Below are 23,402 nucleotides of genomic sequence, written 5' to 3' on the forward strand. Positions count from 1 at the left end.
GCGGAGGAATCAGATTAGAACGCGTTTCACGTGTTCTTAATGCCCAGCACGAGTCGTAAATTTTGTGTAAATAAATTGCCATCTTGTGCAACTGGCTCTTTGTTCTCCGGCGAATCTCGAACGTCCGATTGCAGAATGTGCTAATCGCGTTGTCACTGTCAAGCGCGGACGATCGAAACGTAACGACAAAATAATTATCGAAACGCATACGTTGCACAAGGTTCAGTTTCCGGTCGTCCAGCAAATTGGAGTTTAATTGGGGAACAGCAGAGGTGCGAGTGGTGCGCCCTGTGGGACTCCCTGCACAAGCGTCAGTTCTTTATTTAGATTTTTATTGGGTAATAAATCAGCAGTCAAGGTAAGTGTGACAAGATCATCCAGAGCAATTTCTGCGTCCAAACGGGTTGTAAAAAATGGATAACGAGAAAAAGTGTGACGTTTGTGGCTCGGAAAATGACATTGTTTTGCCTAATGGAGGAGAGTCAAACTGCAGCTTTTTGCGTGTTTTTCTGCATTTAATTGATTATTAAATTATTAGTACAAGTTTTCATGGTTAACGTCACCACGTAGCTCGACAGAAATCAATTATATGGTGTAATTACAATCAATAACAATTTTTTTTAGTTGAGATCTACTTGTTTACGAAAACCATAAAAGCGCCTAAATACGCATGTGCGTATTTTTTCACAAAATGCACCGACAAAAAAATCGCGTGTTGACACTTGCACCTTTTGAATGTCACAAAACGGATGCGAATGAAGCTGCGACGTGACTGGCGGTGGCTCAAGACACGCAGTTTACATAAGTCACTAATTCGCTCGTTAGAGGGATTGCGGTAAGTCAGTCAAAAAGTAAAATTAATAATGCAACGAAATAAATAAATAATGAGTCGGTTTATATAAAAATTATATAATTTGCGGTGGATTAAACGCGGTTGCTCAACCCACACTAGACTCGTTTTGCGATTGTTGAGATGGACAAGACGTGAGTGAAGACAATGTCGTGCGTAGTGAGTGGAATTTTTGGATGAATCTGGTGGGATAACCCACCATAAACAAGTTTTTCCGATTTCATTTCATTCGACACCAGCGTGGTAAAAATACAAATAAATTGTCTTAATTGAGTCATCCATGTTATTAAGTCAAAATGCTGACGAAAAAAGCGTTTGGTGACCTCAGCTGTGATGTTGCGAAATTTTTAAGTACACGTTGTACACACTTGCTCGTTAATCTGTACAATAAAAACCTCTTTACGTTATAAAAATCAGCGCTGTTCCAATAAAGCGTCCAAAATTTGCTCAAGGATTCCGTTTCGTCCCAATTCTGTTCGCGTGTGTTGCCCAATAGTTACATATTTCGGTGTTAAATATGTAAACAAGATGACCAAACCGGAGGTGTTGGATAGGGAAATTTTCTGTGTGGTAAACATTTGACGAGTACTTGAGCTGGAGGACTCGGGGAGCCAGATGGACAGATAAGATATCCTGCAAGGATCATCACCGAAGCCGTGACTCTTTTCGTAGCACGACCAAGTCACTGACTGCGATTGTGATCAGTTCTGTTTCAATACAAAGTTCATTAAGTCAAGCTATTAAAATTTTGCATAAATTGCATCTAGTTTGCATATTTTATTTTTTGAATAATTTTGTTGATTGGTGTGCATGGATTAGCCTCTTTCGGTAATTTTGCGTAGTGTGACCTAGGCACGCGCGATTGCGTTAATATCCACTTGCTACATTAATGCGTGATTGTCCAATCCAGTCTTTACATCTCGAACATCCTTACTATAAGATTTTTCCCAAGTATGTACTACATACTACAATCAAGAGTTTTAAAAGTCAAGTCCAACTTTTGTTGTCGATAACTTGCCGCACTTGCTTCAAGATTTTTCAAGGTACTACCACCACAGAGAACTTCGAATGGTTTCTCGGTTCTCGCTCTTTTTACGTTTCTCTACTTAGGTACTGATACAGTTTAAGAGTTTTGAAAGACGCCTGGAAACTTGCATGAAGAACTTTGAAAGGTACTACCGCCATGAAGAACTTCAAAAGATCCAAATTTAAATTGTCAAGTTTTGTTAATTTTCTCCTACTTCTAGATTGTACTCATGCATTTCAAGGGTTCAAAGGTATCTAAGAACCTTGAAGATTTTTTAAGATGTACTTTAAAGGTTTAGAAAGGCGTCTAGAAACCTTCAAAATCTTTCAAAAAACTAACGCCAACTTCTAGATTTTTTTCTCCTATTTCTAGATTTTTTCAAAATTTCAAGGGTTCTTAAAGGTGTATCCTTTAAGGATTCTTCAAGGTACTATAGAAAAGAAGATCCTAATTTACATTCTCGATGTTTAGTTTCTTCCTCCTTCTTTATTTTAAATATAATAATGCTTTATTTGCCCTACAGGCTTTCGGATTGGTGATTATTAGTGATTGCAGTTTTATCTAAACTGCAATTCTAAAAAAAGAAACATTTTTCTTTCTATTTCCCAACCCTTTCTTTTTCCATTCTGTCCCTCCTTTTCCGTATCTCTTACATCCATTCTATTTCCCTTCCGTCTTTATTCAGTATTTCTCCCCGTTCCTTTCTCTCCCTCTCTCATTTCGTTACATCCATTCCACATGTGCTCAATTGTCTCTCTCTTCTCATGGCCCGTTCTGCACTTTCTTTCCTCTCATCCTGTTTTCTTTCTCCTCGTTCCCACATCATTTTTTTCTCTTTTGGACTCTCCCTCCCCAGGTAGGTACTCCGGAATTTCCTCTGTGATACACCTCTCACATCCCTGTTATATCTGGATTCTTTGATTCTCTCCCTTCTTTCTTGCTTGCCTGAGTCTTGTCCCTTTCACTCAGCTCTACATTCATTCATCTTCCTTTTGCTCTTAATCTTTCCACTTCTTTACTGGCCTTGTAGTACCCATTTCTCTCTCTCTCCTTATTCTCCGTGTATTCTTTTTCTTTTCTCTCCAGCATTCCGTTAGTATCCTACACTCTTCCATTCCTTCTTTAATTTTTTTTCAAGGTACTCATATATTTTAAGGGTTTTTAAAGACGCCTAAGATCAAAATCCTTCAAGATTTTTTCAAGGTATTGATACATTTTAAAAGTTATTAAAACCACCTAGAAGTCTTTGAGATCTTTTCAAGGTGCTACTGCCGTGAAGAGTTTTGAATGATTTAAGTTTTTATTAATACTTTTGTCGTACTTCTAAATTCTTTCAAAGTCTTCATATACCTATTTCAAGGGTTCTCAATGATGCCAAGAATCCCCAAAATGTTTTCAAGGTACTGATACATTCTTTCGTCCCTGTTGCATAGTTTTTCACAGGTACTACCAATTGTATGCGATTTTCTTAAATTTTGTTGGAAGTGCAAATAAGGTCTTCTGCTTCCCAATTTTATTAATGTTCAGTAAAGTTGAGTATAAGAAAGTCTCTATTGACTTTGCTGAATGTTTTACACATTTTCACTACACATTCGGATGAACATATAGCAAGAAAATATTCTACTTTTAGGTTTTAGCTCTTTTTTAAACTAATTTACAATAAATAATTTCTAACATTTTTTCTAGACAAGAGTTTAAATCGAAATGATGTTCAAAATGCGTTCTTAGTAGTGTTCTGTTCTAATTAAACGTTGTAGAAGTCTAGCTATGGTCGTTATACAGGGTGTCACAAAATTAACGTATTCCAAGTCGGGGGTCTTGTAGAGAAAAATCTCAGGAATCTCGAAAAAATAAAATAAAAAATATGGGGGGGGGGGGTCTTTACAAAGATATATGGGTCTGAAGGTTCAAACTTTTCATCATGTTTTCTTCAAATAAAAAATATAAATGGTTGACATTCATTTTGAAATATGGTGAGGATGATTATGTAAAATAGTAAAATAGAAATGAAAAGACATTTCTTGAAAAAACAGCTTTATCTCGAAATTCCAATTTTTGTTCAAAAGGGAAGTACAACATAGCTAGAATATTATTCAGGTACTTTTGAACAAATATTGATATTTTTTTCAAAGTGACAGCAATTTTTTTCTTACACATTTTTACTTGGTCCCCTACTAAGCCCCGAACTCGGAATACGATAATTTTAAGACACCTTGTAGATGTAGACTGGGGACTTGTCGTTAAGTTGGCCAAAAGAAGTAACTAGGCGCGCTTATAAGGTATTTGGAATTTATGACAGATTTCTCACCAAATACAGTTCAATCATAAATTTTAAGCGACCTTGAGTTTGACAATCCACATCTAAAACGTTTTTACTATAAATAAATAATTGTTTATTACTTTTAGATTTAGAAAGCTACAAACTGTTGTAGATTTTTTTAAGTAACTAGAACTAGACTCGGTGCTACTATATACCATTTGACGTTTTGACAATCTCGTAACACTGTTTATTCTTAATCCAGGTCGTGGAGTACAGTTGATTGCAAAAAAAAACGGGAACTGTCAGAATAAATGACACATTTTTACAATTTTTGCATAGTGTGAAACCTTCTTATGAGAGATAGGTTAGAATTAACGTCAAAATTCAATGACACTGTTTTAAATTATTTAATAGGTATTGTGAAGTAGACAGTTAATTGACAAATAAACAAAATCAAATTTACATTAGGAAAATTTTCGTTTCCCGATTTTTTTGCAACCAACTGTACGTCGTACTCTGCACATCATTAGGAGTAGTTTCCACGAAGTACATTGTTATTGTTATTTTATGAGTGTACGATTATAAATAAAGAAACGATGAATGATTGTATAGATTCCAGTGGTGTTAGGCAGGGGTTCGTTTTGGGACTTTCGCTATTAGCAAGTTGGCACGAACCAAATCTAAATGTGTGGACATAATCCTATTTAATTTAATTTGTAGTTGAAAAGCTCTCGTTCAAGTCTTTCATCTGTATTGCATTATTCATGTCCCGTATTCCGTCTAATTAATCTCAACCGTGATCTTTGCAAGATTGCCATCTCTTGTAAGCCCATGTAAGTGAACAGGAAACAGGTCCAACAAAGCCTGTTAAATTTCCACTGTTTGTATATTCGAAGGCGACTCAGCCTTCCCAATTTTGACATACCCTCGTTTCTTATTACAATAATTACAAAAAGCAAGAGTTGATTGTTTTGACGATTTGGCAATGGTTCGTTTCAGACGCGTAAAGTTGCCCAACTCGCTCCTGTATAAATAATAATAACGGTAGCAATAACAATAAAATAACGAATCGCATTTGCTATTTAAAACTGAAATTGACTCAGCGAGTTATATAAGTGCAGATACGTTCGTTGCACACTCGGTGCATGCACGGGTCGAAAGTGAAATCTTTGCGTTTTCTTGATCGATCAATTGGAGTTTTTTGTGTGGAGTTTGCGTCAAGACGACGATAATCAGCGATAAACAGCGTCATTTTAATTCCGTCGCGTCCAATAGGAGACGTTCAGGGCCGCCGACATTGACCAGAGCGACGTAAGCTGCGACAAGGGTTACCGGAAGCGCAGCTCGGTGCGGCGGTCCCTTCGGACGGTTGTGTCAACGTGACGCAACTTGATGCAGATAGTGCGTACTCGGGAGCAGATAGTGAAATGCTGCCAAAATGATGAAAGAGAAATTCAGTGTCAAAAGTGAAAGAACTTTTCGACGACCTTGGCTTGAATTTTACCACGATTATGCCACAACATACTATCGGCTTGTTTCAGCTGGGTTGGCTTATATAAGAAGCCTAGTTTCTCGGAGGATGGTGACTCGGTGATCAAGGCTGCCGGAGGAAGTCCCCACACGTGCGCGCTCGCTAATTGGGAGGCGGTTTCGGCGGCGTCCGGACTTTGCTCCCATCACCGTCACGGGAAAACCCAACTGACGACAGGATAACAGGCGAGAAGCGGCGCTCGTCCTTATGAATAATTTTTTTAACGGTGTTTCTCAATATTTTCTTTGTTACAAGTGTTGAAACGTTCCACTCATGTGGACTCTCCTGCTTTCAGATTTCTCAACTGGGTATGTAGAAACTATGTAACTTATTGATTGGCGGACTTCTTGTGGAAAATATGGACGATTGAACCGACGAAATGTCAATTGGATTTATTCAGGTCGTGACCCCGTGACACCAACAATCGGTGATGACCACTGGATGAGCCGACCCAGAAGCTGTGATGGAATGAACTGCTGATGCTCAAGAAAAATTTTAATGTTTGTTTCCGCGATGCTTTATGGAGACATTCAAGGCTGCAGCAAAATAATGTTATGATATGCTGAATTATTCTATATTTAATGTTGACGCATAACTCTGTTGAAACAATGCTCAAGAAAATATGTCTTTTATATTCCACAAATTATCAATTTATTTTTCGTCATGTAGCAGTACCCTTCTTGGACTTAGCTAAAGGAAAAGAGAATAAGGCTGTAAAGTTCTAAAGTGTTCTTTGTAGTACTACAAAATTCTTGTTTAATTAATCTCTTTCACTAAGCATATCTATCTGGCCTTCCATTTGGTACATTAATGTGTGGTTGCCCAGCCCAGTATTTATAGTATAGCCAAGAAAACTTTCTCTACATTTTTTTTATTTACCTCAAGATTTTCGTCAAGAAATACAACCACGATAAGTCATAATCATAGTCCCCAAAGGGAACGGAACATTGTTTAAGCTTTTCTCCTGTGACAAGATTTTTTGAAAATAGTACCATCGCAAAGAAGTTTGAAATGACAAAACTAAATCTGGTTCCAAATTGTTTTGATAAGTTTTTGCTGAACCACCACCACAAATAATTTTTGGTACCATTGTATACAATTTTCTTGAATTCTATTGGAAGTCTAAGTACTTATCATTTTTTGCTCCGCATTAACTTCTTATTTCAAGATTTTTCCGAAGTACCACATCATTTTTTTTTTACTTTTCTATTCCACATTAACTTATCATAAAAAATGTGTTACCAAATCGTATCGTTATGTTTTTGCTTTGGTACCACTACCACAAACCATTCCAAAAGTTACTTTTTTTCAAAATTCTTCCCAAATACTACCAGATAAGAACGTTCAAAATCTATTTTTTTTTGACTTAATGCAAAAAATTATCTCTTTTGTGTCTAATTTACTGAAAAAGTGTTCATTATTTTCTATTTTACCTTAACTTTGATAGGGGTGGAAACTATTCCCTTGGAGAAGATTTTTTGAAAGCAGTGGTGGTACCACATAGTACTTTAAACCCATAAATCAAAATTTTGTTTCCACATCTTTTGTTAAGTTTCTAGTTAAGTACCACCGCCAGGAACCATCAGTAATTTTCGTTCCACTGCACAATATTTTTTTGTTCCACTACATATCTACTACATCCTTGGGGTTTCCACTTTTTCCTTATTTTAAGATTTTTCTCCGGTACCACCACTATCAACAACTTTCAACGCCAGTGGTTTTATTCTTTGATCTTGCTGCACAGAATTTTTTCATTAGTGTTAACTGGGGAAGACGCTGGAAGTGATTAATTTAAAAAATACATTTTTAGTTTCCACTTTTTCTTACAAATAGATTTATACAAGACAAAATTTGGAATAAAACAGGTTAACAAGTGGAAATATGATAATCCAAATTGTTTATGACGCAGGATGAATACCAAAAAACTAGACTAGCTAAACAAGATTGTTTTTCAATCGAAATAGTTTCCTTTGCCTTAAAACGTGTTATTTTGTTCTTTGTTCTTGTAGAATGTTCATGGTTCCCATTTTGCGTACATGTGTGTAGTTCCACTTGATCCCAGAATAATTCTGCCATACACAGATCTGGATTTCGGTAAGGTTGTTTCATATTTTTAAGAGTTTTTAGTTTTATTTGCCTTTTTAAATTGTTTCTACAAAAGTGGGACGTATCATGATCTTGTTTAAAAAAAAAAAAACCCCTGCCAATCAGAGGCGATCTAAAGGGAACAACATGATGTTGCAAGATGTTATACCTAGCACCAGATCTCTACCTCGTTACCTTCGGCATATCCCCAAATCCTGACGGGAATTTCAAATTGCTTTTTTTGCTACCTCTTCTAAAACAAATGTTGTCATCTCTTAATTTATTGATTGTTCCGGTCACACTGTGTCACTGGAATTACCAGTTTTAGCTTTGTCTAAATATCTTTAGTACAAATCTTAATTGTGTAGACACTTGTCGCAAATCTTAAGAGTTTCCAACACAAAAAATCACCATTTTTTTCTGTCAAACAAATAATATTTAATACCTCCAGCTGCAGGTACATATTAATGTATCTTTTAATTATTGGGAAAAAACTTTGTTTGCGTCAAATGCAACGTAATAATTGGATCTAAGAAGTACTTTAAAAGTAATTGTCAGATGGTTCGAAGATATCTGGTTTTTTTACACCATTTAATGGTGATTTAGAAATTCATTTTAGTCTTTAGACGTAAGCCGTGGATTTTCCAAAAATATTCTGTAGGACTCGCATCTGGGATTTCTGCTGGACTGTTTAAAAAGCGTCTTAAGAAGTCTACGATTTATAGGTTTAATCGAAAGTGACTGTAACTATATATCTTTTTTTGTGTGTATTTTTTTTGTTTTAAATCCAGATGGGCACCAGAGTACTAAAACTCTTCTAACAAAATCTGCAAGTCACAGCCTGGATATTTGCTAATTAGTAGTAGAGTAACAAAACAGAATTGTTAAATGATTAGCATCTCGTTCTGAAATATAAATGATTTGTAGTTGTAGCGATAATTGGTAGCATTTAGTATACGAAACCAGTTGAAGACACAGCTGCAGAATTGTTTCTAAAATGAAAATTTGCAATGTTTGTTGAAGATTTCAGTTTTAAATTGGTTTCAACATAATGAAGCTCCGACTTATTACAGCTATAAATTTCGTAATTAGTGGGACCAATTTTGAAGAAGAGTCAGTTTGTTACAGTCTTGCCAAATGTTTATTTTCTTTTGTCCATAGATCAAACACCTGTTTATCAGACAGAGTTGTGACGGCGCGAAGTCGAAATGATTTTGAAACAATCCTTCATGATACGTTAAGAAATGCAAACAATTATTTCTACACAAATTGCTAACACTTATTAGTAAAAAGAATACCTGAATATCTTTCACGATTCTCATAATCTTTGTCATTTTTCTTATTCCTTACTCTCTCATATTTTTAATACAGAATTTCTTTTACTACATACACGTTTTTTGTTTTTAATCACCAGAATCGTCATTCACGTGGTTAGCGAAATTTCTCAAAACTAATACAGTTGGTTGCGAAAAAAACGGGAAAAGAAAATTGTCTATTTGTCAATTAATTCTCTACTTGACAATACCTATCAAATGATTTCTAAAAATATCATTGAATTTTGACAATATGTAATTCTAACCGATCTCTCGTAAGAAGTTTCACACTATGAAAATTAAAATTTTATTCTGAAAATTTAAATCCGGGCGTTGTTTACCTCGTCGTTCTTACTTTTACTTTAATTTAATTGTTTTCGTTTCTCACGGGTGAGTTGAGGATGTTTGAATTTATCAATTTTCCGCGGCAAGGTAAATTGCCAAATCAGGAAATTCAAAACTACTAAACTGAAACAGCAAGTGATGCCAACATATTGTCACATTGACAGCACGGATGTCATTGAAAACGACTAAAGTCCATTCAAAAATCAAAAAACCACCACCGTTGCTTTATGTTGGTAAAATTTAAAAAACCCTAGGTAGATATTTTTTCATACTATATTAGTAACTATAAATTATGACATTTATTTGATTCAAAATAAAATTCAATTGCTTTGAATTTCGTTCATATTGTTTTATTAGCAGCACGTTTCATTTATTTATTGATTCTTATTATTTTTACTTAAACATGCCCAGAAAAACAAGACACTTAATAAACATTTAACCTCAAAATTTTACAAATTTTACACTAGACAGCGTTGCCGCTAGTAATTATCCAGGAAAATGCCACGTTGGTGATTTTTTGATTTTTGAATGGACTTTATATCTGTGTATAAGTTATATTAATTACTGCCAACTTCAAAATAAAAAGTTCTTGAGTAATTCTCTTTAATATGATGAATTGATGAATAGTGAGAAGTTTTTATAAAATAATTTGAATAACAACGGCTACATTATTTGTTATAACATCCTATTGGTTGTTGGAACATATAAAAAGATAATTATCAACAGGTGACGATGTGACTACCTCTCACTAAATAAAATGCGAGGACAATAATATTTAAAAAAATTATTTTACGTAAATGTGTACTTATTGATTAATGTCTTCCATTTCAGTTGCCACTTTTGATCCTCTGTCCTTGTGTGTGCTTATACGCAATTAGTTTTTATAAACGACGTTAATCTATAATTTAAAAAAATCTATTAGAAAAAAAAATCAAATTTCTCGGGAAAAAAATCTCCTGAATGAATTAATTAAAGATTGATCCGCGAATTTGGAGTTCACACAATACAACATACTTAATTTATTGTGTGGGAAAGAGCGCGGTCTGGTTTAATTAGGGATTTTTTCAACTTTTTGCGAATTAAAATTTTACGACAAAGGAAATAAAAATAAACGACTTGCAAAACATTCTTTTCTTCACATTTCTCGAACTAGATCCAGTTTACTTCTTTACACTCGCACATGTTTATTGATAGACGATTAATCAAATATTATCAATATCTCCATAGAAGATTCCTTTGGAATCCTTCATAATTTCTTGAGAGGAAAAACTGATTTGTAAACTTCCTTAAAATCGGAAGAAACCCGACAGAATAAGACATGTGCAGTTTCAATAAGATTTATCAACACACATTCGAGAATTCCACAAAAGAAACTTGAAGGAAGAACCTATGGAAGCAGCAGCATAGATTCTGCAAACCTTGAAGGAACAACTTACTGAGAAACTCCTCTTTCAAATAGGCTCCTTCTTTTGAAAATAACTACACTGAAAGACAGTGAAGATCCACTTGGTACTATTTAGTAAGAAGTACTTCATTCATAAATGTCCTGATTTTCGGTGCAAAAAATCTGTGTGTGCTTCACCAATAGTGATAAATCATCTCAACAATTCTTTTGCATTGTTCGTGAATCGCTCCAAATTGTTTTGTGCAAGTTGCATTAAACTTGTTTTTGCTAAGGTGTCAACAACCGCGGAACCCATCTGGCAGACAAGGTGCAAACTCACCCAGTGTAACATCCATGTCGATTTAAATTCCTGTCGAGGTCATGCCCTCTTTATATAAATATTTTATAAATCTGCAGAAGCTCCACATTATCCATTTTCATAGAAATACCTGATCCATAAAGGTTAACAGACTATTGTTGAACAACTATCCAAGATGCGCGTTCCAAATTTTTTTGTATGCCTATCAAGGATAACGGTTCAAACTTCAAGAAACATCAAAGAGAGTAAAGTGCCACCACAATTAAAAGAATTCAAAGGAACATTCTGCGAGTTAGTCACCTTACCTCAATATCATACGAAAACAAAACACTTTGCTCTTATAAAAAAGAGGTATACCTACCTACCTGACGTACGAGTGTGTTTTTCCTAAGCTTCATTGCTTTGTTTTTGTTGATTTACATCGCAAATTTTATTTTGTCTAGATTTAAAGCAGTTTATTATTTATGAATTCATGTTTGCGTAGGCAACCAACAATACAATCATAGTGTTTGGCGCTAATCAATTGGTCGAATAAACGTAAACAACTTTCCCTTTTCTTGCTTGAATCTATGAATTAGCGACACTCTCCTGCTGGCACTAAACAAGGACGCTCTTGGCGGCACCAGTTTTGTGGAATAAATCGAGGAGATCATTACAAAAGTGCTCATCCCTCCAAATCCAGTTGTGCAAGAAGTGTGGCGTTGTCTGTTACAAAACGTGAAGAAGCAATTCTAGTCACCGACCGTGACACGGATTGTCGAGGGGTCAGGTCAGGTCAAGTCTAATAAGTCGCAAACAATCAATCGAAACTACTTCCCCGCCAATTATTTTCGGAAATTCCAGAGTCGCAAATCTTGACAAAAACGAAACCTTGGAATTATAAATTAATTTAACTCATCTGAGAGTGACGAGGACAGGTCCGGTGCAACAAGTTTGAGAAGGAGAAATTATAGTTCAGGACCAGATGCTGTTCTATTTCGCCAAAATCAAGGAAGCAGTTCTAGGCGAAACGTTAAGTGTGTTAGTGTTATGAATGTTGGTGTGTTAAGTGGTAAACGGAGAAGAGACTGCTTGGTGATTGTGAAACCCAAATAATTCTCATTGTATAAGTGTATGTACAGCATGTCACAATAATTTTTTCAATTTATTGCGAAGCGCGAATAAAGGGGTATTTTTCATGGGATGACGTGTTGCTAGGGTCCTACATGTTTAAGCGCTTCGCGGAAATTATTAGCAAAACAGGTGCGTCGTTTTATAAGCGAAAACAATAAGTCTGGGTGATAGACACAAATTTTGCAATTTATTCAAAGTCGGCGACACTTTCGACGCACAGACAAATTTTTTGAAGTGATTATTTATGCCAAAAGTGACCCTCATTTCATAACATTTTCAAGGTAAGACATTTTTTACATTCTGGAATAATAATTTTGACGTTGGCATGTATTTTTAACCGACCGTACTGACCTTTAGTACAAGCATTAAGTACTGTATAGTATTGAAAAAAACAAATTCTAAAAATCGAATTATTTAATTAATTGAATTGAAAGAGATTCAGAGTTCAATTAATTATTTATTTAACTATTAGCACAATCAAATGCGACTATATTATTGGTTTTTGAGCTACGCTAAAAATTTTCGATTTCTAACAACTATTTTAACGTTGCAAAACAAATTATTATTTAGCTATAAATCCATGAATTCAAAACTCAATTATTTATTTATTAATTATCTCCATATTCAAGTAAGACATTGTCGATTTTACAGTTACGCCAGAATGTTTACTGTTTTGACAACAATTTCATATTCTTAGAAATTTTTGGAATTGGAATCTCGTCAAGAATTTTTATTGCGCTTTCTGGACGACATTTATGGTATCAGCGTAATGAAGGTAACTTTCCAGTACCATTTGAATGAGTTTCCTTTCATTATCTTAGAAATAAAGAAGATATTCTAGGTCACATTCATCATTTATTGCCCTTGACAAAACACTAAAACCAATTTTTCTCAACTAGTTCAATATCCCCATCGAGAGGTTATTCTCTGATAGCTGTTGTTCTGCTAACTCCACTCTTGCTGTAGCAAAGCTCGTTAGAAACAAAAATACAGAGCTAGCGCTTGCGCATTGAATAGAAAATTGGCAATTAGTTGCTCATGATCTCCAAAATTTCAAGGTAAAAACATGTTTTTTTTAAATGCATTTGAGACTAACAAGTTTGACGTCAGCAATTCTTCGGTGTTCTACCTTGAACCTTATACCTGCTTCTTGCAAAAATACTTTCAATTTTGAGATAAATTGTAATCCCTAGAGGCCAAATCCGGTTAATAGAGGGATTGGTATGTGTATATGGACAACAGGCTAGAACCTGCACGTCTTCTTGTGAGGCGGAGCTTTGTCCTGGTGGAACAAAGGACTCTCTTCTAGTTGTTGCTTATCATCGGTTGTTATAGTTATTTACATTACGAATGTGGTAGGCTACATTTTACAGCGCGAGGTTTTTAGATTGAAACACGACCGCGCAGCGGGAGTGTTTTGACAAAAACCGAGCGATGTAAAATGTCTACCGCGTTAGTAATGTATTAATATTTTTGGCCGACGACCCATTCATTACTCGTTTTCTCAAATTTGAAATTTGTAGTAACCAATAATTTTGCAAAACCTGTCAAAGACTGACAATTGATAAATGAAATGGCAGAAAGTTATCTATTATACTGATTACTGACATGCTGACGATTTACACCACAAGATGGCGCCATCAGACGCCAACTGTAAAGTCCCTAGATATATCTAGGGACTTTAGCCAACTGAGCGGACCAATGGTAGCGGTAGCTTGTCTTAGTATAAATGGACTTCATTTATAATAAGCTAACTTTTTTTTGAGGTTCCAGAAAGCTTAAAATTTTTGCGTTAGTTTACGCACTCTGTGCGGTAAAATGACAGATAGTTTGGTTAGTGTGTAAAAAACAAGATACCGTAGCTGTTCAAAATGTGTAAACACGTCATTTAGAGTTGTGTTAACTGCTATGATCAATAAATAACTAACAATCATGATATCAAGATATAAAGAGAGCACGGAATCCAGGCCGGATTTATTTTTTATTGGGGATATTCCTATCAACTAATGACAATTCGTTTGGAAACTATATTTTTTATATTCATAAGTGCGGTTCTTCAGCGGCCACCCATCCAAATACCGACTGCGTCCTATGCTGCTTAATCTTAAATTAGTATCGCGTGACACGGTATTAAGGCCGGATTAATTTATCTTCAGGAATGTTATTATCAAGTCATAAAATGTGTTGGAAAATTGTTAAAAATTGTTCCTTTATCAGAAAATCGTCATTTTGGCAACGAAAATGCAAGAATTGTTGCTTTTTGCATGAATTTTCGAATACAAAAAGCTAGACCAATATGTTTTTATTTTATGTTGAAGGTGTCATTTTTTTTATTTGGTCGAATTTTAAGACACCCTGATAACCTTGCGAAATGCGAAATATCTAGTTTATTGGTACTTATGTGCAACTATGTTAAAAATATGCAAGTTGATGGCGATTTAATTACTGGTCGTACCCATTAACCACCTGACAAAGGGAAACGCGTCGGTGACAATTCCGGCAGCACCATTTCACGTATAATTAACTAAAACTAAGAATTTCAAGAATTTCTCTCGATTTCTGCCAAATTCGCTTTCATCTCGTCTTAACCGCAACAATTCCCGTTGCACCGTTTTTACCAGACGTCGTGGTGGAAAACCAGCTCACCTCCGCTATTCAATTAACATGATTGCATCCTACTTCGTCTCTTCAAGACTTCAAGAGTGCGATCCTCGAGTGCGGACTTTGGAATTGGTACAACCGGAAACGCTTTTTTCATTTAACCATCTCGGTACTATCTAGGCGAGTTGGTAAATCACGCCACAGCACTAGGCACAGCTGTAAAAGTGAAAGTCGCTGGATAAACGTCAATTTTCATAAAACGGAGAAAAGCAACGACGCGCTAAAGTCGATCGATTTCAATCGATCGGAAAAAATCTGAGCTGCGCAATACCGATTAATTGGACTAATGAGGAATTGTCTTTATTCCTGCAGTGGTTTGCACAACTGCCCTAAAACTGCCCACTTAAATAAAAGACGCTCGGTGGGGCAGTCAGTTGACGGTACCACCCCGCGGACGGGTAGTACTAATTACCGAAATTACAGTACCGAACCGGCCATTTAATTCATTAGACGTACCAGCCTGCAATTAGCGATTTCGGTTTCCATGAACTTGAAAGTGAAGAAGTAGGATTGATGGTATAAGCCGTCAAACGTCCATGCGGTACTTCAGTGTACTCTGCGACTCCAAACACACTATGGTGGTTTGTTACGCGTGTGATAACTAGTGCGGTACAATTACCAAGGACTAATAATAACACAAGTGAGTTTTTATTTTTAACGAGTCTTCCAGTAGTACCGTTTAAAAAAAATCCAATTGAAATTAAATAAAATTGTGCTACTAACTAAAACCGTTTATTATTATTGTTATTGACAACCATTAGTAACAAATTAGTTTTTAAAGCCTCTTGTTATTTATATTATTACAGTTGATATCATGTGCTGTGACTTTTGACCGCAACACTCAGCAAAAGTTTTAATATTGTTTTTTTTTACATAAATTGTCCACTTGGTTGTAATTAGCATCAGGTGATTATGTAACTTCTATATAACGATCAAACCGAAGAGGTCTTGCATTATTTGTTTCTAGAAGTAACTCAGTTGACAAGACTCTTAGTGTGAAGTAATCCTTCTGTCTAGTATTTTCCATTCATTACGAGTCATCCATTACCTAAATTTTGTTTTATAAAAGTGAGAGGCGGAAGCTGGTTTGAGTTGTACTGAATTAATAAAAAATAACAATAAGAAGAGAGCACATTTTCGGTGGTACCCCTGAAAATTAGAATCATTTGCGACGACTTTTGGTTGCGCTTGAGTTGGTACTGCAGCAGTACCAAAGCTTACTGTTCATTGGAAGTGAAAATTTGGTGAAAATTGTAACACTGGCGTCATTTCAGACGCGCCAGCCATGTCGAACACGACGGCCCAGGGAGTCCTCCAGGGGTACTACCGCTTCCTTTTCACCGACCTGGGAGGTAACTACTTGCATCGGAGAATCCAACAGGCCGGCTACATTGACACTTTCAGATCCGCGCACAAACGATTGGTTCTTGGTGACCCACCCCGTGATCTTCCCCATAGTGGGGTTCTATTTGTACTTCGTGACCAAGCTGGGACCCCGACTGATGAAAAACCGTCCCCCGTTCGAGTTAAAATTCGTTTTAATCGTGTACAACGCCCTGCAGGTGGTGGTGAGCACGTGGATGTTTTGGGAGGTGAGTCGGTGGTGCTGGTTGAGTCGCACTCATGGTACTTTGTAGGCGTTGGAGGGCGCCTACTGGGACAGGTACAGCTGGAAGTGCGAGCCTGTGGACTGGTCGAGGACGCCGCACGCGATGAGGGTGGCTCGAGGAGTGTACGTTTTCTATATGGCGAAAATATCCGAGCTCTTGGACACGGTGTTCTTCATCTTGAGGAAAAAGTACAACCAGGTGACTTTCCTCCATTTGTACCACCACACTGTGATGCCCTTGATCGGCTGGGGCGTCACGAAGTACTTTCCCGGAGGCCACGGGATCTTCGTCGGGTTCATCAACAGCTTCGTGCACATCATCATGTACACGTACTACATGCTGGCGGCGATAGGACCCCAACTGCAGAAATACCTCTGGTGGAAAAAATATATCACAAATCTGCAAATGGTAATTAGGCGGTACCTATTAGATTGTTACCGTGTGCACCTACGACTGGTACACCGGAACGGATTGTTTTCTCCTTTTCACTCATAATTGACCATTGTCAACGGTACTAATTTGGCGTTGTTTGATTTTTTCAGATACAGTTTTGCCTCGGCTTCTTGCACAACTTCCAATTACTCTGGCAAGATTGCGGTTATCCGAGGTGGTCCGTTTTCTTCACGCTACCCAACGCCATCTTCTTCTACTACCTATTTAACGACTTCTACAATCAAGCCTACAAGAAGAACAAGAAATCGGAGAAGAACGGCAATGTGCACACGGCCGTCGATAAGATGACCAACGGGGTCAAGCACAACGGCGTCGCCAACGGAGAGAAACACAACGGAGTGCACAACGGGGTACACAACGGGGTACACAACGGGTACCACCAAAAGACACTTTAGTTTCTATTATTATATATTTATAAGTGATGATTGTTTCGTTTTTATGTGTTTATATATTCGTCGTTGCATGTTACAATGAAACATGAATATTAATAGGTTTTTTATTAACCACTCCTAAAATCAGTTCTTTTTGCATTAACTAAAAACTCAAGATTTTTACATGTTAGCCTTCAAATCTAGGTATGTGTTACAGACTACAAATAAAGAAGGAGTTTATTCGTCGCATTTTATTTTCAAATAATTTTAGAAACATCATAGTACAGAGAAGTACTACTACATAATACTAGATACTACTATTATTACGCATAAGTACTATCACCACCGATAGGTATCTAGTACGGTAAAACAGAGTATTTTGGCATTTATGGTTTTTAGTGCAAAAAGTAACAGGGAAACGTAATAGTTGAGCGTAAAGTCAAAACACTATTTTTTTTCTTTTGGGAAAAATAGCTTATTAAGTATTTACATGCCCATAAAGCATAGATACGTGATGATAGTTTTGTTGGTAATTTTTTCCGGATGGTAAATGAAGGTTAGTTAGGACTAGAATCATTGCCAAGTTTTTGACATGCTCCAACGGTTTCAGGTCGAAAAGAATTATTTTTTAATGAAATTAATCCAAATGAAGAAATAGGAAATGTACAAAAGAAATTTAATTGCCATTAACACACGTACACGGAGATCGAGCTTGAATGATGTGAATTTCTTTATTAACCTTCAAATTTTGTGTATCATTTTTTTTTTATTTTCATATGTGCCAATAGAGATGATGTTCGCTGAAAATTTCAGTAGGTAGGTAATTTCGTGTATTGGAATTGGGTTAGAAAAACACCAATAACAGTGAAGATGAAGCTATAAAAGGAAAAGACACGTTGTAAAATTAGTAACGACCAACGTACCTAATATTTATTACATGTTCTACTGATAATTCTTGATCTTCTTTTTCGTCTTTCATTTCTGTTGGGTTCTTCATTGTTTTTCAGAAATACACTAGGTCGTCATGTAGGTATCTCACGTAGTCTTAGTGGCGAAAGTGGCAAAGTGAACGAAAGTGAAGGAATGGAAAAGAAGAGTTGAATAAAATGGAAGGAAATTAACGTTACATTTCTTGTTTAACTTCTTTGCTTCTTTCCATTTCTTGTAAGACGTTTCTCCATTTGTGTTTACGGCGATCAAAAATTTAATTAGATATTTACGGAGGCATGAAGAACCAGTTATGAAAATGTCGGAGAGGATGTTTACAAGAGCGCTATTAATGGAAAGCTGAGAAAATTGTAAGTGTACAAAAAAGATAATACGCCAGGAATGAGAGAAAGGTAACAATAAAAGATCTAAAACCTTTTGAATTCAATGAAAGTTGGTATTTGTAATTATTATTCGATATACATAATGTATCCACATTGACGTTTCTCTACCTGCTTTGATTATTTTAATTTGATCCATTAAACATATTTTAGCGTAATGTAAATTGGCAGCTTTAACAGACATAATATACATCATTTTTTCCTTGTATGTTGGGGACATTAATGTTATTTTTTTTAAGATATTGAACCACTTGTTTTTTACCGATGAAGCGCCATCTTACACTGACTTGATGAACCAAATTCAGAACAATTAAACTTTCAGACGATGCTGTATATTGTGTTGCCTATGCTAACAAATACTTCATAATTTTATTATCAAATAATCCATTAATACGGGGTGATTCACCAGTGATGATAAGCCTAACGAAATTTATGATGCAGCCAACATTACACTTGCAGCAATTATGTGGATCTAAAAAATATACAGGTATCCTCCACTTATTTTGTGAAATTTAACAGATGGATAATTTGAATGTGTGGAGATAAAGGTCGCATTAGGTACCTCCAGCCATTTTAACTCCCTTTATTTGTGAATTAAATCGTGTAAGGATTTAATTATTATACTAAACTGCACAGCAACAATAAACAATGACCATTCCTGACGACAGTTGTACTACAAGAAAAAGAGAAAAAAAACCTTGTTAATTTTCCAAAAGGTATTAAAACGCCATCCTTAAAACAAATTAGCATCATTGTGAAATTTTACAAAAATTGGTCCATATATAGGGTGTGTCGAAAAGGACAGATAGGCGTTTTAGTAGCAGAACATAGCACAACGTAGACTCCGATTCTGCACCAAAAACTGTTCTGCAGCTTTCAGTTAAAAAAATAGCAGCAACGCAATAGGTAACTAAAAGCTATCGTATGTAGTTGTCATGATTACATTTTTTTTTCTCTCAGTCCTTGATCAAAACACCTAATAACATTCACACTGTGATGCCTCTCAGAAAGTGAAAATGAAAATGGCAGCAACGCAATAGGTAACTAAAAGTCATCGTATGTAGTTGTCATTGTTACATTTTTTTTTATCTCTCAGTCCTTGGTCAAAACACCTAATAACATTCACACTGGGATGCCTTCCGTTAGGAAAACGCATGGTATACAGGGCGAGTCAGATAAGGCTTATTTCTGAATTTATTTTGTACGCAACCAAAAATACTAATGACCACTTGATCCCGTTTATAATATGATAAAGTTCATCTTTTCTTTAAAACAATTGTCAAATTGTTGTCGTGTTGGTATGAGCCACTAGTTATTTGATGGTTATTAGGTTCGCAAAATTAAATGTCAATTGTATGTCAGCCAGGTTAGCCCTTTTGATGTAAAGTTGCTTGCCCTACTGAATATATTCAGTTGTATTTTTCAGTGTCATTATCGTCTTCATTTCTTGTCTTTTGGTATAAAATTTGCTTACACCTGCAACTTTTCTGACTTTTGAAAATTATTGATATAACCTCAAACCTGATTTAGGGAGATTTTACGATACATATGTTCCGAAACCACAGGTTTTAGGGTGGTACTATTGGGGACAAAATACTTTGGTCGTCATTCTTCTGTCACTTCAAAACAAATTAATGTAAACCAAGCATTAACGTCAAGTCAATAGTGATGACAATTTCAAATTATTGACTTTTCTCTTGTCAAAAAGATGGCACCTTCCATCATTCAAAAATTTAGAATCATCTCCTTTGTTTCCGGGGGATTGTCCATGGGCCAAATTGCCTTGTGGAAACCTTTTCAATTTTTCCTCCTAGGAATGTCTCCTTCAATTGTCCATTTTTCGGTATTTAACATTTTGAAATGATGAGTTTGACAGTGACAGTGGTTGACAGTAGTAAAAAATAAGGTTAACCGTCCTAATGCTTGCTTTACAACTTTATGTCAGTCAACTGACTTTGACGACCAAAGTAATTTGTCCCCAATAGTACAGCCTGGTTTTTGAGGGAATTTTGATATTGACAATTGTTTTTAAAAAAAGTAGACTATAGGTATTTTTTTTCTACCATCGTGATCATAAAAAACGACTACAGTTAACTTGGGACGCCACTGAGATTTTTTGCAAATTAGGCTAAGTGAACGTACTGAGATTTGTCAAAATTTGTCAACCTCAATATTTAAAATTTTCAAATTCGTGAAAATAAACGCGTCCGCAACACAGTGCTAGTGCTAACACCCAGTTCGGTAGCAATGTTTCTAATGGTACCACCATCATGTATTCAGGTTTGCAGAATGACTTTTTTGAAAATCTGGTAATTGCGGAATTTTTCAATTGTCACAATGATATTCATTCAAATTTACACAGCGAAATTTCTAGTGTAGTTGTTTTTTATGATCGCGATGGGTACTATGGTACTATTCCGGACACGGAATCTTGGCCATAACTGATAAATACCTATGTGTGAACTGGCCTTTATTGAATATAATCCAACTTTTGACTCGATAATGCCATTTCCTTACTTTTTTGATGTCAGAATAAAAACTTCAAAGTGATTTTTAATATATCCTGTTCACGTTGGATTGAACATCAGTGTCGCAAATCCCACGCATTTGGCACTAACTTTCACATGAGTTGTCATAGTAACAGGGCAGGTTATTTGCACCACTGATGTTCATTCCAACGTGAACAGATATTAATTGTCATTTTTTAATGACGCTAATGATTGGTTCACATAATTTTTTTAGAAATGTCAAAAAAATGTTGGCCAAGATTCCGTGTCCGGAATAGTACCTACAGTCGCGAGCAATAAATTTTGATCGTCAAGGCCATTCTTTGACGCAATCGAAAATGCTCCATTGTAAAACAGTCGTAAATATCATAACCTATCATCAAGTTGTACGACATTTTTTCGTCATTTTTTTCTCAATTTTTTGACACTTTGTTGATGTGGGCATAATCAAGCAGGGAATTTTTTAAAATTTATGACAATCTAACCAAATTTTGAAATGACATTGACGACCAAAAAATTTTGGCCGTCACTTTCTTGACATTCAAGTAAAGTGTAAATAAAAATCGTAACCCCACTTTCGATTTTTGTCATTTTGACAATCAATTTAAACTGTTTGAAGCTCAGATATTCCAAAAATTCGACATGAATTAACAAAATTATAGCAATCGTACATAGATAACCTGAGGTAAACGTTCTGTGTAGTAGAAATGACAAAATAATTTTGAGTTTTGAAATTTACCACCCAAAAAATAACGTTCATAATCAAGACGGTAATCATGATGACAATAAAGTACGGATTACAATTTTTTTTTTTGAATTGACAGACAATGACGGCCAAAATTTTTTAGCTATGTAATTTGTACAACACTTCCGCGCAGTAATTCAGTTCGGGATCTTGGTGTTGTTTTTAACTCCAGGCTGTCCTTCACTAACCATATCGAGTCAGTCGTCAACTCTTGTTCTAAGTCTCTCGGATTTGTTTTGAGAAACGGCAGAGAATTTTCGGATTTTGACACGTTAAAGCTGCTCTACTTCACCTATGTTCGATCTCGCTTTGGAGTACGCTTCTATAGTTTGGTCACCTATAATCTATTCATTTTGATTGTGACCACTCCCTAGTAACTTTTCAGTTGCTAGGTTATTGATAGGGAATTTTAGATAACACTAAATCCAGTCGCAGTTGGCAACTCTCGGAGGCGCCATTTTGATAGAAACGTCACGCTCACAGAAGACAAAACGGAGAACGACTTGCGCAAACGTTTTTCGACGTACACTGTGCGCATATCTATAAAATTGAGTTTTGGTACAACATTTTAGAATTCAAAAACAAAATGCCACGTCGTCTTCTCAAAGTTGGGACCAAACGGTTAATATTGACTTGTTTCGACACATTTATTGAAGCCAACGGGAAAACAACTCACAAAGACGAACATCACCAATAAAGTTAACTCTATTTGTGCTTTTTTGTTGTACATTTTGGCTAGTAAGTGTTGTAGTTTGATACCTTCTGCCTTTTCATCCCCTGTAAATTATTTTTTTGAACTTTCTGTCTGATTAGTTTTTATCTGAAAATATTTGTATTAATCAATGCTAATTGATTAGTAATCCCCAGGCACTTTTCGCGTTTGTTTTACTGCCAAATGACCATTTCCTTCGTTCTTCATTAATATCGAGAATTGCATGAGGTGATTTCGAAGTTTTTACGTTAAATAATCTGTACCTGGATATAACCCCACTTTTCAACAGACGTGATCACAGAATCAGACAGACGTTTTTAGTTTCTCCTACTTCAAATATTGATTTCCGTTATTAATATTGATAAATACATTAAAATCATTGCTTTACTACCATGGTCAAGTTTTAACAATTCTGACATTTTCACATCATGTTCACACCACACAAATATTTAGTGTAAAACGTATGCAGCACACAGCTAAACAGCGCCTACTATGTTTTTCGTTGTGGTCACAATCAAAGTGAATAGATAATATGTAACAATATTCACATATCCTCCCTAGAACGCGTTCAGCGCAAATTCTTGAAGAACGGGGTACATATGTTAACTGGTAGTTACCCACCCAGAGGCTATGCTAATGATCTTTTGGGACAACTCGGAATGTCATCACTACTGTCGAGACGTGCTGAGCACTCAGTGGTTTTCCCGTTCAAATTGATCCAAGGCCTTGTTGATTATTCAGATTTGTTGTCCCAAGTTACTTTTAACCCTCTCATTAGAGACCTGCAA

At 35.9% G+C, this 23,402-nt stretch overlaps 1 protein-coding gene and 1 long non-coding RNA gene across 6 annotated transcripts; one reads left to right on the forward strand and one right to left on the reverse strand.

Annotated features, from left to right (window-relative positions):
* The first annotated feature begins 208 nt into the window (after window positions 1-208).
* Window positions 209-17,562, forward strand: LOC138125693 (very long chain fatty acid elongase 7-like). Of its 5 annotated transcripts, none has more exons than XM_069041142.1 (5): window positions 209-358; window positions 16,163-16,240; window positions 16,293-16,480; window positions 16,526-16,906; window positions 17,041-17,562. In XM_069041142.1, the coding sequence occupies exons 2-5, from the start codon at window positions 16,174-16,176 to the stop codon at window positions 17,344-17,346; spliced, it is 942 nt and encodes a 313-aa protein (XP_068897243.1). In that variant the 5' UTR covers window positions 209-358; window positions 16,163-16,173; the 3' UTR covers window positions 17,347-17,562. The 5 variants fall into 5 exon arrangements, with proteins under 5 accessions (XP_068897243.1, XP_068897238.1, XP_068897239.1 ...); XM_069041137.1 differs by lacking the exon at window positions 209-358 and adding an exon at window positions 7,632-7,762; XM_069041138.1 differs by lacking the exon at window positions 209-358 and adding an exon at window positions 11,919-12,225.
* Window positions 17,563-22,589: 5,027 nt separating this feature from the next.
* Window positions 22,590-23,149, reverse strand: LOC138126681 (uncharacterized). The gene is made up of 2 exons (XR_011157918.1): window positions 22,792-23,149; window positions 22,590-22,722 (listed from the first exon to the last, which is right to left on the reverse strand). It is a non-coding gene; the product is annotated as an uncharacterized lncRNA (long non-coding RNA).
* Between the last annotated feature and the right edge of the window lie 253 nt (window positions 23,150-23,402).

Source organism: Tenebrio molitor, chromosome 3 (genome assembly GCF_963966145.1).
Source record: "Tenebrio molitor chromosome 3, icTenMoli1.1, whole genome shotgun sequence".
In the NCBI taxonomy this organism is placed as follows: Eukaryota; Metazoa; Arthropoda; class Insecta; order Coleoptera; family Tenebrionidae; genus Tenebrio; species Tenebrio molitor.

What these genes read in the sequence shown, in the direction of transcription:
- LOC138125693 (XM_069041137.1), top strand. Translation starts at nt 7,705, where the DNA reads ATGTGTGTAGTTCCACTTGATCCCAGAATAATTCTGCCATACACAGAT. An exon ending in ATACACAGATCTGGATTTCG is followed by an intron (nt 7,763 to 16,162) that starts GTAAGGTTGTTT and finishes GCGTCATTTCAG; the next exon opens with ACGCGCCAGCCATGTCGAAC. An exon ending in ATATCACAAATCTGCAAATG is followed by an intron (nt 16,907 to 17,040) that starts GTAATTAGGCGG and finishes TGATTTTTTCAG; the next exon opens with ATACAGTTTTGCCTCGGCTT.